This window comes from Neophocaena asiaeorientalis, unplaced genomic scaffold, assembly GCF_003031525.2.
Source record: "Neophocaena asiaeorientalis asiaeorientalis breed wild unplaced genomic scaffold, Neophocaena_asiaeorientalis_V1.1 scaffold684, whole genome shotgun sequence".
In the NCBI taxonomy this organism is placed as follows: domain Eukaryota; kingdom Metazoa; phylum Chordata; class Mammalia; order Artiodactyla; family Phocoenidae; genus Neophocaena; species Neophocaena asiaeorientalis.
The window spans coordinates 2,693,197-2,711,709 of NW_020174048.1; the positions used below are offsets into that span (position 1 = coordinate 2,693,197).

Sequence of the window (18,513 nt, forward strand, 5' to 3'; positions counted from 1 at the left end):
CTCTGTTCTAAGTACTACACACACATTAACTCTTTAACAACAATACCATAAGGTATACATTATATTTATACCCATTCCGTAGATGAGTAAACTGAGGGCCAGAGAGGAGAACATGCTCTGGACACACAGTGAGCAGCAGCGAAGCTGGGACTTGAGCTTCAGTGTCTGTGTTCTCAACCACCGCATCACACTGCCTACATCTAAAAGTCCACCCTCACACCTACCGAAATATTTCCTTCCTTATCTCCCCTTAGACCAACCGTCTCCCTTTTCTGCATTGCCAAGAAATTAAAAAGCAAACAACAGCAATAACAAAAAAACTAAAGAGAGGTTTTGCAAATTCTGAATCTTCTGAGTGTACAGCAATTAATAAAGCAGAAGTTAGATTAGTCAAGGTAAAAACCAGAAAGATAGCTTATAAAATAAGTCAAATCTACTATAAAGGATTTCTAAAAGGAAGAACTGGTGAGTCTACTAAAACAGTTGAAATACTCCTTTTGTATCCCAAATCTAATCGCAGTGTTAATAGCAGGCTCCTTGAAAGATACACTTGAAAAGAAGATTGGTCCAGGAATACAGTGACCTCATTCTAAGTCAGTTTTTACCTCAATTTGGCTACTACCTGACCTTCTAAGAACTTCAAAATCTCCCCACAGTTCCACCTTTGCTAAGGGCGGAAACGAGAATATCTGAATGCATTTCAAGTCCTACAGTTCTACGATGCTAACACATAATCTCTCTTTACATGCTTTTTCACCTGCATTTTGAAAAACCATGTATACTCGCTAATGTCATAGGTTATACCCTCTAGGATCTACTACTAACAATAAGTGCAAGCAGCTGGTTACAGATACTGTCATTCAAGTGGAACAATTTTTCTTTAGGTTTCTATTCTAATTTTTACATGAAACACGTTTCATCCAAAATCATTGTGATTGACAACAGCATTCATATGTTAACTTCTATATATTTAAATTATCACTGATTATCCATTTGTAGAATATAAACATGTATTAAAATGCTATTCTTCTAGAAAAAGGAATAATCTTAAAGGAATCATTGGTATTTTAATAATCATTAAAACTTTATCAATTATGGCCAAATATTTATGATATAAGATTAATTTTTTTTAAAGTTGTAATTATATAGAAAGAAGAAGAGTTCAACTTAATAAACAAGAAGAAACATATACAGGATACAAAGAAATATGCCCAGTGAATAGACAGTAGTTGCACCAAAAAGGTGGACTAATGCGGAAGGAGGACTAGTCTTAACTGAACTTTAGACAAGCTTCTCTCCACGCTACAGCCCTGACCTCTCCCTTCTTAGAGAACTTACTTTAAAGAACTTACAGTTATAAATTGTTTTCTCCGCCCCTTTGAGATGTAAGCCCCCCCCACACAGGCTTACAACCCGGGGATTCTCTCTCCAGGACCTGAGAGCCACCCTTTTGAGAAGCAATCACCATGAAAGATGGAGCGCTTGTCTCCCAGTCTCTGTGGGAGGCCAGGAGCCTAACTTCCATAAACACCAGTGAGCAAACTCAGGCCTCATCACTCTGACCAACCCCTGCATGATTTCCTTCAGCAGTTTTCCTCTAAGCCCAGCGCTGACAAGCTTTCTGGCCTTTAGTTTCAGGGAATTGAGCTCAGTATTTCTTCCCTACTGCTATATTCTTGAATAAAGTCTTTCCTGTATCTTTAACTTTTCTGGTGCAATTTTTCTTCGACACTAATGAGAGATTATTTTCATGCTTCTAGATGTTATTCTGTACTTTCCACACTTTCTTCAAGGAAGAAAATATTCTGATTATTAAAAAAGTAATTATTAGGGCTAGACATTTATCAGCAAGAGAGGAAAAAAACAGGATTGAATAGTATATTTTCTAAAAGAGGGCTTTTGGTAAGGCAGACTCCATATACATAAAGAAAATGAAAGAGCTATGAAATCTAAAGGGTACTTTAGATTAATGCAGGTGAGATAATTTTAACTTGATGAGGAAGAAATTAGATGGACTATACCAGCAGACACCCGATTTCTAAACTCCACTGAATTTATTCAAGACTTACTTATTTCTATAAACATAAAAAGCATTTCATGCAGAGCAAATGTGCCTGTGGGAACTAGGATTTTATTTCTGAAAATCGAAGCAGGAACATAATAAAACTAATGAAGACGACAGTTATGGCCCATTATAACTAAAGCAATTTTAGAAAAATAAAGAAAACAAATAAAATTGACTATATTGAGATATATTAGGCCAATCAGGGAAAAAAATTTAATAGAAACAAATGTGAAGAAATGGCATATGTGACTCAGTTATTTTGGTGGTTAAAGTAATGGACCAAATAGATAGTTCTCAATTTTAATCCTAGGAACACAGGTACATAACTTATTTTTTAAAGGGAATTGCAGTTTCTCTTCATCAATAAAATAAAATAATGATCCAAAGATTGATGTTGAATGAAACGGTTCTTAGAGAGTTTTGAATTAATTGCTATCTTTGGCCCCCCCAAAAAATGACTTTAGTTTTTGTAAGAGAAGATACTTACAATTTAAAAAACCATTTTGGTGAACTATTACTTGTCTTTAAAACATAAATAAAAATTTCAACGTGTCGCTTGTGGTTGGATTGGAAATTATATTGTTTTTAAGACATCTCATTCATCTTGGTAGTTTTCAACAGATATTTGCAAAGAAATTTTAAAAAATCTCTTATTTAAGTTTAATCCAGAAGCTCTATGCATTACGAAGGGAGTCTCTAAGTATGTCAAGAGTTACATTTGCTAGAAGTGACTCGCTAGCATGCAATTATTTTGCTGAATAGGTATATAATGAATGATATTTATATGAAATAACGTTATCATTTATTTAAATCAAAGAGATGTTTAATGATATACTGCATTTTTCAGACATTTTTAATAAGTAAATTTGATATCATTTGATAAAACTTAAGTTGGCAGCACAAAAGCACCATAATACACACACACACACACACACACACACTCACACACACACTCACACTCACACTCAGTCTATAATATAAGAGAAGAAAATAATGAGGGTATGCAGCAGTGGATGGAACAAGCCACCTTAAAAGGTAGTGTATGCTCATCAATGGAGCTGTTTCCAATGTAGAAAAGAAATAGAAATGGAATGTCTACCCTTTCCCTCCACCTTCACCCAAAGAGAGTCTACTTCTCAACCAATATTGGAGGGCTGTCTAACTGCCCAACAATGTTTGAGGGACAGTGTGAATGGTTTAAACTGAAACTAGGTTAAACAATTCTCAACGTCTCATTATGTCCCTATATTCTGACATTTCTCTCTGTCCCCTACTAGACTATAGAATCCCTTCCTAAGCGTAAATTCTTAGGGAATTGACTGACAGCTTTAGCAGAACTTCGTAGCTACATTCTTCAGATTTTTAGCAATGTAGTCATAATATTTGATTAGGAAACAGGTTGGATGTCTTGTAGAATTTATTCCTAAAAGAAAGAATTTTACATATATCAAATGAGGTTTTAGATGCAAAAGCCCTTTATACTCTAAAGGGCAATATGAATTAGCAGTGTTGAAATAACTGTCCATTGAATTACTTTCTTTAAAATATTCATCTGAAATGAAAGCACACAAGAAATTTTATCCCAGTGTTCCCTGATTCTACATAAGTAGAGTATAAATTGCCAATTAGGACACTTTTAAGCTGAAAGAGAGCTTTATTGATAGCTATGGTAGGTAAATAGACATTCACTAGTACTGGACCAAACCAGGACATTTGGTTACTCTATCCATCTTCCTGCATCAGAAGTTATAGGAAACTTCTGATAGTGTTGGATTAAAAGGTTGTTAAGGTCATAAAAAGCCACAGGGAACATTAAGACACACTGGAGAGTCAGAGTATTACCATTACTACAAGTTTTCTGAGTGGGGCATGGGACCCCCAGTAAGGCACCCCAAGGGTATAATAGCTATGGTATCAGGCAGTATTGTATTAGGCTGCATCAGTCTGAAACTAAGGCTAGTATCATAAGGAAATGAAGGGTTATTTTTCTCATAAAACAAGAAAGCCAGAAATACACAGCTCAGGAATGCTAACCACCTCAAGGAGATCTTCCAGGACCTTGATTCCTTGTAGGTTCCTGTTCTGTATTCTCAGCAAGTCACTTTCATCCTTTGGTTTCAGAAACACTTGGCATCTCCAGGTAACACATTTACGTCCCAGGTAGGATGGTATTAGAAGGACACAAAACAACAAGGCTGACCAGATAAATCCGTCCCTTTACTCAGGAGAACAGCGCTCCTAGTAGCCCTACCCAGTTAGACTCACTAGATTTAGTAAACAAAAGGCACTGCCTGGGGCTTATTAGTACACGTAAAGGGAAAATCGGATAATATATGAGTAGCTAGTATGGTAGCCACACCAAGAAGTGTGTGAACCTACTTTCTAAGGAAGGTGGATCAAACTGTGCCAAGCGCTTTGTTTTGCTGAACTGGTCCAAGTAACACAGGAATGTGTACGGTGGGGCGGCGGGGGGGTGTCCCTAATTACTACAGGGCCTGCGCTCTGCTGAGAGGCCTTTGCACGTTTGGTCCAGAACTGAGGCCTGGACACAGGAACCCGAATAAAGCCCTGGGGCTCCTCCTCCACATTCTCCCAAGTGATGCTCAACTCTGCCACTAAAAAGTACTGATAGGGGGCTTCCCTGGTGGCACAGTGGTTGAGGGTCCGCCTGCCGATGCAGGGGACACGGGTTCGTGCCCCAGTCCGGGAAGATCCCACATGCCGTGGAGCGGCTGGGCCCGTGAGCCATGGCCGCTGAGCCTGCGCGTCCGGAGCCTGTGCTCCGCAACAGGAGAGGCCACAACAGTGAGAGGCCCGCGTACCGCAAAAAAAAAAAAAAGAAAAAAGAACAACCCCACGAGACAGTTACCATCCTCACCCTGCGCTGAACTGCAGGGCGTTTCTGACACAGACGGACCACCTAGAGTCAGCACAAAGCCCACAGGTTCAGGGCACCGTCCCCAACACGGCTGCTCCACTTCAGATGTCAGCCACAAGTCTGGGCGTCCCCAGACCACCTGCACTTCTGACCAATCAGCTACAAATTCAGGGGCTCCCTCAACCCTTCTCAGGTTTGAGCATTCACTCAGATCATTCACAGAACTCAAGAAAGCCCTATACTTACCATTGCAGCTTTATGGTGAAGGATACAAATCAGGACCCGCTAAACAAATAGACACACAGGGCAAGGTCTTAGAGGGCCCTGAGCTCAGAGCTTCGGTGCCCTCTTCCCATGGAGTAAGGGCACATTGTCCTCCCAGAATGTTGATATGTTTACCAGTCAGGAACAGAGGTTAGGCTGCCTCAAAGCTCCAGTCTGAAGTCACAGCATTGGTTTTTAGACACTCAGCGTGAGCCAGGTCAAATGGTTGGATGGATAACTTAGTGGACGGACAGAAAACAGTGGCCCCGTCTTTTTATTTTATTTTATTTTATTTTGGCCACACAGCTTGTGAAATCTTAGCTCCCTGACCAGGGACTGAACCCCGGCCTTCTCACTCATCACTTGTGTGGAAAGGACATCTCTTCCTCATTCCACGCTGTCTTCTCCAATTGTCATACTACACGCGTATCCTAAATCGACAGTGTTCCACAGCTAACGCAGACGAACCATAGCTGAAACTCAGATCAATCATTTCCTCTTTAAAGACAAGTTAGAAATGTTAGAATTACCAATGAAAATGACCTCCTCGCAGAAACAATGTCAGACTGAATACACGGCTGTGACGTGAGTCCAGTCACTGAAGCTCTGAGTGTCGGACAGGGATGTATAAAACGGAGAGGGAAATACAAAGTACCTCCAGCTGTTGTTTTGAGGATTAAATGGAATTATCCCTCTGCACAAGTGCTGATGCCCGGTAACCGCTCAAAAACTATCAGTTGTTATCGTTGTTTATATTATTAATAAGTGAACACCTGCAAGCGTTTAGTGAGCTACTCTACTCCATGTAGGCACTGCACAGAATTTCTGTGTATTCCAACTCAAGGACTCCATGGAAGATAATATTAGAAACAAAAGTGGGCATCTATCAGAATGTCTCAGCGATTAAACACCCTAGGAGAGCATTTCCATGTTCAAACCCCAAAGGGCACGTTCGGCAGCCGCTGTTTCATTAGCAGCAATAACAGTCAATGAGGCACTGAGACAGCTAAGGATGGAAAAGGCAGCGCAGAGAGCAGACACCCCGTCAGCAGGAGGGAAAGAACAGCATGGGAGGGGCAGTCACGTGTGAGAAGAGCTGTTGAGGGTTTAAGGAAGAGAGAGGAAGCCTAAAAGTTTTACAGGTAGTAGAGACCCGATGGAGAATGCTATAGTTGGCAGGACCTCTGGAGTTAAATCTAACCTGCTCATTTTAAGACATGAACTTGAAACTCAGGCAACTAATAGACACCTTAATAATGTTCACTGGATAGGAGATGTCTTAGAAACCATGAAATGTGGGATAACCCAATAACAGAGGAATTTCTTATTGATTCAGTGTTGAACCAAAGGTAGGCAGTTGCTACAAACCCTGCAGCACAAATGGGGCTAAATCATGATTTATGGCACAAAATGCTTGCAGAACAATGAAGATAAGTTGACGATGGAAAGGGAATTTGGCTTGTATGCTGAGATATTAGAAAGTAAACCACTCAATTATTTTTTAAAATTTTAGCAAAATGCGTTCAGGGAAAAGATAAAAGAAACAAGTCAACTTTGTAATGCAAAAAAAAAAAAGGAAGCCAGGGTTAAAAATAATGAAGAAAGATGGGCAACTGTAATTCAGATGAGGTTTTACATGTTAAATCTTCAGAATGAGGACTAGAGATAAAAAGTGGGAAAGGTTATCGAAGAGAAACAATAGATTATACAGAGGAGAGGAGAAGATGTTTTAGGTTCTTTCTAATTCTTTGCTTCTCCTATCAATGAATGTGCCCTGTTCTATCCTGGGCAAAATAAGGAAAGAGGATAGGCAAAAAGAAGAGTCTGCAGAAAATTGCAGAAATGAGGAGGAGAGAAGAAACCCAAACCCTCCCCAAACATCGGATATAACCACTGATTCTCACGTAACTGGTTTGTGAAGAAATGCTGCTTTGTAAGTAATGCCTAGGAGATTTTTTTTTAAACTATATTTCTATTTCCTGTCAATCATGGCAATTCTCTGATTTACTTCATACATGTTCTCTATCAAAAGAAGGGCATTTCTGAAAATGTCCTGATATAACTCAATAAACTGTTGCCCAGATCAATCACCACTGTGATACTATGATAAAATCAACAAGTGGTTGTTGTTTGATTGGTTTTTTTTTCCAAAAATACACGCATTTATCAGCTTTAAAGAAAGAGTTGTCCTTTTTAATGTCTGTGGATTTGTTTATAGAGGAGACCTCAAATATCCCCATTTTTCCTTCTTATACTAAAACAAGGTCTGCAAGTCGATTCTAGAAATTAAGCTTTTCTGCATTAAAACATAAGTGTACCTAGTTGTTTCATCACATCTCTTTGCTCCAGTTCCCATTTGTTAATAATTCTATAAAAATAAAATTATAAGTGATAAAAGAAATTTTACAAAGTTGCTTAGTTGTTAAACTAAACAAGTCTACTTGTCTTTTTTTTTTTTTTTTTTGCGGTACCCGGGCCTCTACCCTGCATCGGCAGGCGGACTCTCAACCACTGTGCCACCAGGGAAGCCCCTGACATTTTTTTCGAGTTAAAAAAAACCTTAACATGATAATGAGTTGTTCTTTAATATAATTTTCAATTCTATCCTGAAGAAAGATGACAGCAGACTTCAATGAAGGGGTTACATTTCAATATAAACTTATTTCAAAGTTTGAAAGCTTTGCTCAGTGTCAACAAGAGAAAAATGTTATTAAAACAATAATACTTAACTGCGTAGAGCAAATAAGCCACTGATTAATGCGTTTAAAACGCGTGGTTCAATCAAAATATAAAAAACAGTAAAATGTACTTTTTTGGGCGGGTCGGTTGCTTTGCTTTCTATTATTATTTTAAAGCAGAAGAAACCCAAGACTATAGACACAGAGATAAGTTAATATTTATCCAAAATAACGTATTATGAAAGAATTTGGTTTTAACTCACAGTTTGACGCTGTTTACATTTTAATGCCTCTTTCCATGGAAGCCCATGACATAATCTTAAAAGTAAAATGAAACATATCGGGTATGGATTTTAATATCAACATCTGGAAAGTAAAATTCTTCCATAGCAAGTATCTGTATTACTCCTCTCGTTCCAGTGATATCAGGAATATAAAAATGTAAAGAGCAACGGTCAACATATTCTAATCATTAGTTCCAGGCCACCTGGAACGGATCTTATCAGGTAACCATTCTTGACTCCAACTTTTGTTTCTACCTATGGCTTTCTCACTTTCTCTCCCACATAAATGTGATACTATTTTTTTCCCACCTGCAAAAACAGGAGAGGGGTTAGGTGGTGTAGGTGTAGATGATCTGGGCTCCGATTGCTGGGCTAAATCTTGACCTGTCATTTCTCAGCTCTGTAATCTTGGGAAAGTAAGAAAATCTTAACGGGGCTTTGAAAATGGACTAAAATAATCCATGAAATTCTCAGCACGGCGTCTGACACACAAATGAAGCTCCTTTTCCACACAGTTGAAAACTCAAATCCAGTAATGAATATATTTTAGTATTAAGTAGAGGTCAGTGCATTTATGCCTGACTCAAGCCTCCGCATTACCTAGAGAGGTTTTAAATTGAATGTGTTTCTGATGCCAGGGATGGGACAGACTCTGAAATAAGCCTCTTCCCCTCGGCTCGCGGCCTTGTGATGCACCTGTTGGGAGCATCTCTTCCGTCTCCTAGGAAGGGAAGTCGAGTCATGCTGCCTCTGGGCCTGCCTCTACACCTGGGGAGTGGGACGAATCCTCTGATGGATGAACTGGGGACGAGTCTCCTCAGCCCCTCCCTTCTCGGAGCGAGCCTCCCTGCAGAGACCACAACTTGTCCTGCTCCTGCCTGTCCTGAGCCTTGTCTGGGGGGCCCCTCACTTGGGAGACCTCATCTGACTCATAGGTGCCTTGGACTTACTTGGCCAAACTGCCTAATAATGGGATAACTTTATAAACCCTTTCAGCCACCACACGCAGTCACGTCCTCTGATGCATCCTCCATCCCTGATCGGGGTGATATGGCCTCCGTCTTTACTGTTTGATTACCTCTCAGATGGTCCAGAACCCAGACGGTGCTTTTTATTCAGGGAACCCTCAAATGCTCCAGTGTTAGACATAATCTCCATCCCCAGGCAAGACACAGGGTCGGAGATAGGAAGTACCTTCCTCAAGGTCCCACTGCTTAGATACAGCAGATTTTGGGTTTGACCTCAAATGTTTTTTTCTTTATGTATTTATTTATCTCACTGAGACGTAATCTACGTAACACAAAATTCACACTTTCAAGGTGTGCAAGTCACTGCTTTTTAGCACACTCACCAATGTGTGTAACCACCTCATCTACTTCCAGAATACTTCCATCATCCCCCCAAAGAAATCCCATATCCACTCAGAGTCACTTCCCATTTTCCCCTCACCTCATTCATCCAACCACTAATATACTTTCTGTTTCTATGGATTTGCTAATTCCGGACATTTCACATAAATTCAGTCATACACTGTGCGGCCTTTTGTGTCTGACTTCCTTCACTTAGCATAATGTTTTCAAGGTTCATCTCCTTTATAGCATGTGTCAGTATTGAGGCCATATTTTAGATAACAAGAAATCATTAGTTTTATACTTGAGAGAAAAAATGAATATTTGTATTTCCTACTTGAGGAAATTTTGTCACGATGATAGTTATTGGAAACCTTACGTATCAGTTTAGTTTAAAAGATGGAATGTGTTTAAAATACTATCTTTGGTCTCGTGATGACAAAGGGAAGGAAGAACTGAAACGGTCAAAATCAGAGGGTTTTCATGCCTAACTCCTTGCTGTCCACAAGGATCTTTGGTAAATGTTGATATGCAGCTTCAATCTTCTAACTTTCGGTTGAGAGACAGACTTAATACTGATTGAAAAATGGCTGGTGACTAGAGAGAGTGACAAAGGAGAATAACTAACTCCTCAAGGACCAAGGTCTACGACGTTATCACTAGGGAGAAGGCACTTACAGCTTGCTGGGAAGGGCTGGAAGGTCAGGGATGATCTCTTCATAGGCTTCCTCTTGGGCCAAGGTCTGAACACAGGAAGGCTCTTGCATTCTTCCTTCCCAGGCAGACTCGGCTTTCAGCAGCATTTCCTCAATAAACTCAGATGCGGCAACATCTACGAGTAACAATAAGGCGATCAGAGCCAGCTGAGTGGGAACATCCCACAAAACTATTTACTTTCAAGTATTCTGATATGTAACATGCTAAAATTTATCAACACATGAAGCAAAACAAAAACCACTAAGAGTTTATGGTGGGAATAAAATGGCAGTGCCACCATTTTTAAAGACTGTTTTATGTTACATCAGTGGCATATTTAATTACATGACATAATATAAAATGACATAATAAAAAATATAATATAATATAAAAATAATATTCACTGCGTGGTCACAGGTAAAATGTGAAATCACTGAGAAGCTAAGCTTGAGAGAATTTAATGTCGTTTCATTCTCCATGAAAGTCTTCCTTCATCCTGGTGAATGGGAATCAAAAGAGGAAAATAGGGGCTTCCCTGGTGGTGCAGTGGTTGAGAGTCCGCCTGCCGATGCAGGGGACACGGGTTCGTGCCCCGGTCCGGGAAGATCCCACATGCCGCGGAGCGGCTGGGCCCGTGAGCCATGGCCGCTGGGCCTGCGCGTCCGGAGCCTGTGCTCCGCAACGGGAGAGGTCACAACAGTGAGAGGCCCGCATACCGCAAAAAAAAAAAAAGAGGAAAATAGCTATACCTTCCCAAGGACTGGGCTCTTATAAAACATGTAGCAGGCATTCTATAAGCATTCTACTAACTGGGTAGCTATACAAATAACTACTCGGTTGTGTTTTTAAAACAGTGGGTCTGACCTCTCTCTGTGATCTGGGGGGATTTCTTTTTCAGTCTGAAATAAAAATAATTATATTTCCTTACAAATTACATGTGAACAGTGACCTCTGAACATATTTGAGCAGCAATACAGCTGTGCATTAATCAAATTTACACTTACTAACAACTGAAACTGAAAATCAATACATCCTGAAGAAAAATCCCATGAAGAGCAACTAAGAACCTAATGGCTGTGGCTACTCCTTTCCAACCCCCACGACTACACTGCGTGACCTCTTGTGTCCGTGAACTTCAGTTATGTGGCTTTGTGGGCTGAGTGAGGTAATTCAGCTACCACAAGACGATATTGATGCCAGGATTTTATCATCATTTGCTTTAGATTAAATCATATCTGTGTAATGAGTAGGAGACAGCTCAGCGTCTTCTTCTTGGGAGATTATTTTCTTGGGAGATTATTTCCATACCAAGTAACAGCTATACCTCAAACTGCTTTTATCCCTCAGATAATTTTTTGTGTGTCCATTTCAAATTCAAGACACGCAAAATAACAAGAACATAATATAGTATTACTCAGCCATAAAAGGGGTCATTTGTAGACACATGGATGGACCTAGAGACTGTCAGAGTGAAATAAGTCAGAACGAGAAAAACAATTATTGTATATTAACTCATATATGTGGAATCTGAAAAAATTGGTATAGAGGATCTCATTTACAAAGCAGAAATAGAGACACAAATGTAGAGAACAAGCGTATGGATACCAAGGGGGAAGCGGTGGTGGGATGAACTGGGAGATTGGGATTGACATACATACACTATTGATACTCTGTATAAAACAGATAACTAATGAGAACCTACTGTATAGCATAGGGAACTCTACTCAGTGCTCTGTGGTGACCTAAATGGGAAGGAAATCCAAAAAAGAGGGGATGTATGTATAGCTGATTCACTTTGCTGTACAGGAGAAACTAACACAACATAGTAAAGCGACTATATTCCAATAAAATTTTTTTAAAAATATATAGCAATGCTGATGATTTTCACGTGCTCGGCCACAAGATGGGTGTCTAGTTGATTGCTTTCTGCACTATGATTTTATGTGGCTCCTTCTTCTTGTTCTTGGTATATCCTGCATCTACCTGAAATTAATCAACAAATGTTTACTGAGAGCCTACTGTGGTCCCATTACTGTGTCTCTCATGACCAACATGGTGTGGAGAACTGATTATACGGATGCTAGGCTTTGCGTGACCAACGTGGGCAAAATTGTCTGAGAGTCATCAGACACTAGGCCTGTGGCGGCCAGGACGGAATCTAGACCAGCCGTCATGCCCGGGGCTCTGGGACTGTCATTGTCAATTGCCTTGAGTGTTTGTTTTGGTGAAATCGACACAAGACTTAAAAGGTCAAAGTGTGAGAGACAGAGTCCATGCAGTCCAGGTCAATGATATATTCCATTCTCTGGGAAAAAAGCCAGAAATACGATCTGGAAAAATGTGATCTCCTGTTAGATCTAGAGTTAACAGAGGAGAGGTTTATATGTACAATAAAAATATTTTTTGAAAAAAGGAGAAAGCTACAAATTTCTATGTACTCTTCCAATATTTACCATTCGGCAAGTTTTTGTAGATAATAGTAAAGTCACTGCCCTATTATTAATATTAGCATGGTTCTAAAGTTTGAGACTATTAAGCCATCTTATAGTTTGTTAAATCTTCAATTTATTTTTAGCAAATAAGATCAATAAACATTAAGCAATGATACTTAATTCCAATAAAATAAGAAATAGAGCAAATCTCCCATTCTGTCTTAAACGGGAGGTTTATCGGGTAATTATACACCTAGAAGCACGTGAAATAAGAAATCTCAGGTGTGAAGTGCTTTCAGGTTAGTAGAGGTACGAAAACAAGAAGAATAAATATATTTAAGTTATTCAGATCAATTAATACCTTCAACATTTTTACATTATTTCGTTACTTATGCAAGACTTTTCTCTTTGTTATTTAGAATTCTTATTTTTAATATACCCAAAGTAACTTACAGGTAGTAACACTGTTGTCAAGTTTTAAAAACTAGAAAATTAATGTAGTACCCACTTTTTAAAAGAGTGGTAGAAAGGACTCTAGAAAATTTCAAAAAGATATTGATTAAAAAATGAGTACCATTAAGATTTTCAAAGTTTTAAATTAGGCTGAGAATGTTAGTCTCTATTGCTTGCAGTATAAATATCTGCACAGAAAAAAATACTCTCACCGTTTAAAAATACCCTCATGAACAAGCATGTATTTGGTACGGTGAGAAACTAGTTAAATAACAGAAAAAATATATTTTAAAGTAAGTGACACTGCAGGAATCACTGGCCGGGAAATTTAAAGCCCAAAGAGCACATTGCAATGAAGTCCCTATAAACTTAACTGCTCTCTGACAGATGCTTGTAAGGTAGCAGTGCACAGGAGTCTGTGAATCATGCTTGAACTGGGTTGGGTTTCACAGAGCATCTCAGGAGAGGCTGACCCACTTCGGAGCTGTGTCAGTGATGGGTCAGCAACTTCAATATGATGGGAAGAAGACAGTAACTGCTCAGGGGTCCAGGATGCTCACAACCTACCTGAAGCCTTCTCCTCATTGCAGTTCAATAGGTGTGGATTTGCCTGATGCATCAAAAGAAGTTTCACCAGGTTTGCCTGAAACATTAAAGGTAATTGAAATAGGAAAGATTATGCTGGATACTTAAGATTCACCAGTCAAGAATCCAAAGTTGCTATCCTCCAGGGGCACTGGTGGAATGAGAATACATTAGCATAACCTACTATGCTAAATGTTTCTTACTCTCTCCATTTCCTGTTTTTTTTTTTAATGACATTTAAACTGTTTTATCAATTAATGCATTCAAATAAAAAATTACTCATCAAGTGGGTTAAGTCGTTGAGGATTTGAAAAGGTTCACTTAACGCCTTTCACAGTGATTTTAGGGCACCTAATGGGAGGAATCACATGTTACAGTGTGTTTTGTTTTAATTTAACAATTCATGAAAGTCACACTTCTTGTTACTGTCCATCCATTACAGCATCATGGACAATATGAACCTAAGGTCCAATGGACAATGAGAAAAACTTCATCTCAAGTTATAAGAATAAAGCAACTTGGTGAGAGATTAACATATTTTTTAAAGTTTATTATAAAATACATCGTACCTACAAATGTATGTATAAGGGATAGGTACCGTTGAAAGAGCAAATAATGAGATAGAGTCCAGTGCCCCCAAGTTCTTTAAATGTCATTCGTAGTATGTTCGTGTGTTCTTTTCCCAAATTACCCCTGTTCCTACTTCCCAGAGTTGACCACCGTCACGAATTTTATGTTAACCATTACTATGTTTTCTTTGTAAGCTTAGACCTTACTTAAGAAGTATCCCTAATCAACACATGGTTTGGTTTCATCTGTTTGTCTCATTTATAGAAATGAAATCCTGGTGTATATATTCTTCTGTGCTTTGCTTTCATGAATTAACATTGCATTTTTGAGGTGATGGGTTTAACCGAGCTCCATTTGTTTGTCTGACTGCACAGAACTGCATTGTACAAATACATCACAATTTATCCAGCTTCCTCTCAGTGGACATTCAAGGCATTGCAACCATTTACCTATACTTAAGAATAATGTTGCTATAAATATTCTAGTTTATATCTCTTAATGTACACGTTCAAGAATTTCTTCAGGATAAATGTACTTAGGGCTGAAATTGCTGGCATAAAGGTCTGGTCATGTACAAGTGATGAGATACCTCCCATTTTTTTTTCAAAGAGTTCAAGTTTACACTCCCACTGCCAACCAGAGTTCCTTTTGTTCCACATTCTATTTAATAATTTTATGACCAGCTATTTATATATTGCTAGATTCACATCCTCCCTAACACTTGATATTGCCATTTAAAAAAACTGAGCTACTATACTGGGAAAGAAGTAGTAGCCCAGTATAGTTTAACTTGCATTTCCCTGCTGACAATGACATTGAACACCCCCTCGTGTACTTTATTTCCATTCTTATATTTTCTTTTGTGAAATATCTATTCAAGATTTTTTTGCCCATTTATTACTGAAGTGTTTTTCTTTGAATTATTGATCTATATGTTCTAGATGTATCTGTCAGATATATGTATTACCAATAATTCCTCCCATTCTATGGCTTGCCTATTCATCTTTTTAAAAATGTCTTTTGATGAACAGGATTTTTAAAATTTGTTTTACTTCTGTTTATGCATAACTTTCATATTTTTTTTTTCTTTGGTTGTTAGTGCTTTTTAGGTTCAAATAACTCTTTGCCTACTCAAAGGCCATGACAATATCATAATACATTTCCTTCTAAAAACTTTATAATTTGAACTTTTACGTCTATGGTCCATCTCAAGTGAATTTTTGTAAACGGCACCTAAAGGCTTAAGGTTAATTTGGGTCCAGCATCCTTTGTTTCTCAGCAGTATTTGTTAAAAAGACTATTTTTTCTCATTGAACTGCTTTTGAGGCAGTCTTGAAATAAGTAAAAAAAACTTATATTCTTGAAAAAAGTATCTAATGTTTTTTTCAAGATAATTTTGTCTATATAGGTCCTCTGCATTTCCATATAAACCTCAGAATGAATTTTCAATTTCTGTAAGAAAGGCTGTAGTATTTTGATTGGGATTGCGTGAAGTAAACAGATGCTAGATTAGCTTTACACGGCTGCCATAAAACATTACCACAAACTTAGCAGTTTAAACAATAAATAATAACTATCTTACACTTCTGCGGGTCAGAGGTCTGACGCCCGTCTCACTGGGTTCAAACCAGGGCGTTGGCAGCACTGTTTCCTTCCGGCCCCAAGGGAGCATCTGTGTCCTGACTTTTCCAGCTTTCAGAGACGCCCACATTCCCTGGCTAGGGGCCCCTTCTTCATCCCCAGACCAGCAGTGTCACACCTCTCCGACCATTTCCATTGTCGCATTTCCCACCAACCCTCGGCCAGGAACGGGTCTCTGCTCTTAGGGGCTCAGTGATCACAGTGGGCCCACCTGGAGATCCCTTCCCACGTCCAGACCTTTAACTTAGCCATAGCTGCAAAGTTCTGCCTTGTCAGGTAACATATTGACGAGTTCTGGCGATCAGGGTATGGACAGCTTTGGGGGCCACTATTCTGCCTTCCATAGGTACTATTCTCAGCAAAACCCACTGGAGTCCCGGGGAGAAAATTAGATGGAATCTAGGGGATAAGATAACGTCTAACCTATTCTGTACGTAGTCTAGCTTCACTGGCTCACAGGGAGCCACGGGCAGAAGCCTCGCACCCAGCCCTTCAGACCAGAGTTCCTGGGGCCAAATGGCTGCACCCAGGACACCTCAGCTCTGAGGGCCGTGCGCAGAAGCCACGCCCACCACACCTTGTCCAAGATGGCGGTGGCGGGCCGTGTGCAAAAATCTGCACCCGGCACTGGAGCTGTGATCAACAAATGCACCTGTGCTACCCGCCCCCGCACAGAACTCCAACCCCTCCCACTGAGAGATCCCTATAACCAGCCACACCCACACCTCTCCGTTCTCCGATCAAAGAATAAAGCTTCCCCACAGAGAACCATATTCCATATCCTGTAATAAACCACAACGGAAAAGAATATGAAAAAGAATATATAGATATACAACTGAATCACTTTGCTGTACAGCAGAAATTAACACAACACTGTAAATCAACTATACCTCAATAAAATTTTTAAAAAAGAATAAAGCTTCCCTGCGCTTCCGAACCCAACTCGGTCCTGTTCTATATTGGTGTCAGCAGGCCAGGCAGGAGGACCCTTGTTGGGGCCCAACTTGAAAGGGTCGGTAACAAGATCTTAATAATAGTCACGGTCTCAACACGTGAATGTGGCTTACCACCTCATTTATTTAGGTCTTCTTCACTTTTAAATTATATTGTTTATATTTATATAATACTGTTGTATAGTTTCCAGTGTAGAAATCTTACATATCTTACGTAAAAACTATCCCTATATATTTTATGTTTGCAATGTGATTTTTCTTTTTAATTTTGGAGATTCCTTTGGAATTTGTATTCTTTCTCTTTTCCTAAGTTTGTCTTTCCATTTCTCGGTTTACTATATTGACTAGAAGGGGACTGGCTTTTCTGATCTGTGGCTTTGTTGTTTCTGGGACGTTTGTCAGTCATTCCCCACCCATGCAAGCACTCTGCTCAGACACTCCAAAGTATCTCCCCACCCATCAATCACTGCTCTCGTTAGTATTCTCATTGTAAAATTAATTAGATTTTAACCAGTTTGTGCCATTGCTAGCTTTCCCACAAGTCCACTGCAAATCAGTGTTTGGTTTTACAGCACACAAAATATATCAATAACACTTCAATCACGTTACAGCAGACTGCTTATATTTAGGGTTTATTTTTATTTCCAAATATATACAGTTTACTAAAGACACAGATGTTCTCTCGAAATCTGAGAGACAGAATATATAGAGCAGGGTCCCAGGACATCGAAATGGGCATAGAAAAGAGTTTTGTTTTGTATCAAAAATCTGAGAGATTTGCTTGCTTTTCAACCATAGGAAAGGAAGGGAAGAAGGGAGGAAAGGATGGAGGGAGGGAAGAAGGAAAAGAAAAAAGCAGGAGGGAGGGAGGGAAAAAGCAAGGAAAGGAAGGATGAAGGGAAGAAGAAAAGCAGAAAGAAAAGAAAACATGCGAAACCAAGAATTATGTAAGATTGCCCTTGTTTTTCACAATTTTAAAAAAAAAAACAGCAGTACCTAAAAGCTTTCATTTTCTGACAAAATGTCCGACTGTAGGAGAATCTAACAATTACTTTGCATTTCTAAATTTAATCCACTCTTTACAGAACTCCAAAGAGAAACTTGGGCTATCTCTCTACAAATCACCTCTCTCCACAGCTTCCCCTGTAACTGCAGAAAGCACTGGAGTGCTCAAAGCAAATGGTTTCCTACATGAAAATCTATGACCACAAAAGGACTTCCATTTCATTTGGGGCCTGTAAAAATAAACATTCATGTGTGGAATGAAGAAGACTCTCTCACTTGGGGAATTCCATTTTTCTTCAAGTCAGGATTTCCCACGTGCTTCCAGTTAGAAATCAGTGAGGCGCGCCCCGGAACTAAAGTAAGCAGGGCAGTGCTGATTTCAATCTCAGAGTAGCCTGCAACGTTTGTTTTAACCTCAGGTAAGATCTTTAGGTAAATTACTTCAGTGTGAGTAGGTAAAATGTGAACCCAACAAAGAGTCATGTCCACTATTACAAGAACTTTATAATCACCAAAACTATCAGAGGGTAAGGTGGCTGACATTCTGTGTGTGTGTGTGTGTGTGTGTGTGTGTGTGTGTGTGTGTGTGTGTGTGTGTGTGTGTGTGTGTGTGTGAGAGTGAGTGATTCGGTGTCTCTGTGTGTGTCAAAGGAGGCCCTG

General features: G+C 39.4%; 1 protein-coding gene across 1 annotated transcript in view; it reads right to left on the reverse strand.

The window, feature by feature from the left end:
* MYO16 (myosin XVI) overlaps nt 1-18,513 on the reverse strand; it is a 337,132-nt gene that overhangs the window by 216,232 nt on the left and 102,387 nt on the right. Inside the window, exons 7-8 of the mRNA XM_024754009.1 lie at nt 13,667-13,742; nt 10,197-10,350 (exon numbers count right to left, since the gene is read on the reverse strand). Of these exons, the coding sequence (XP_024609777.1) occupies nt 10,197-10,350; nt 13,667-13,742 (230 nt within the window). The remainder of the gene's footprint in view (nt 1-10,196; nt 10,351-13,666; nt 13,743-18,513) is intronic.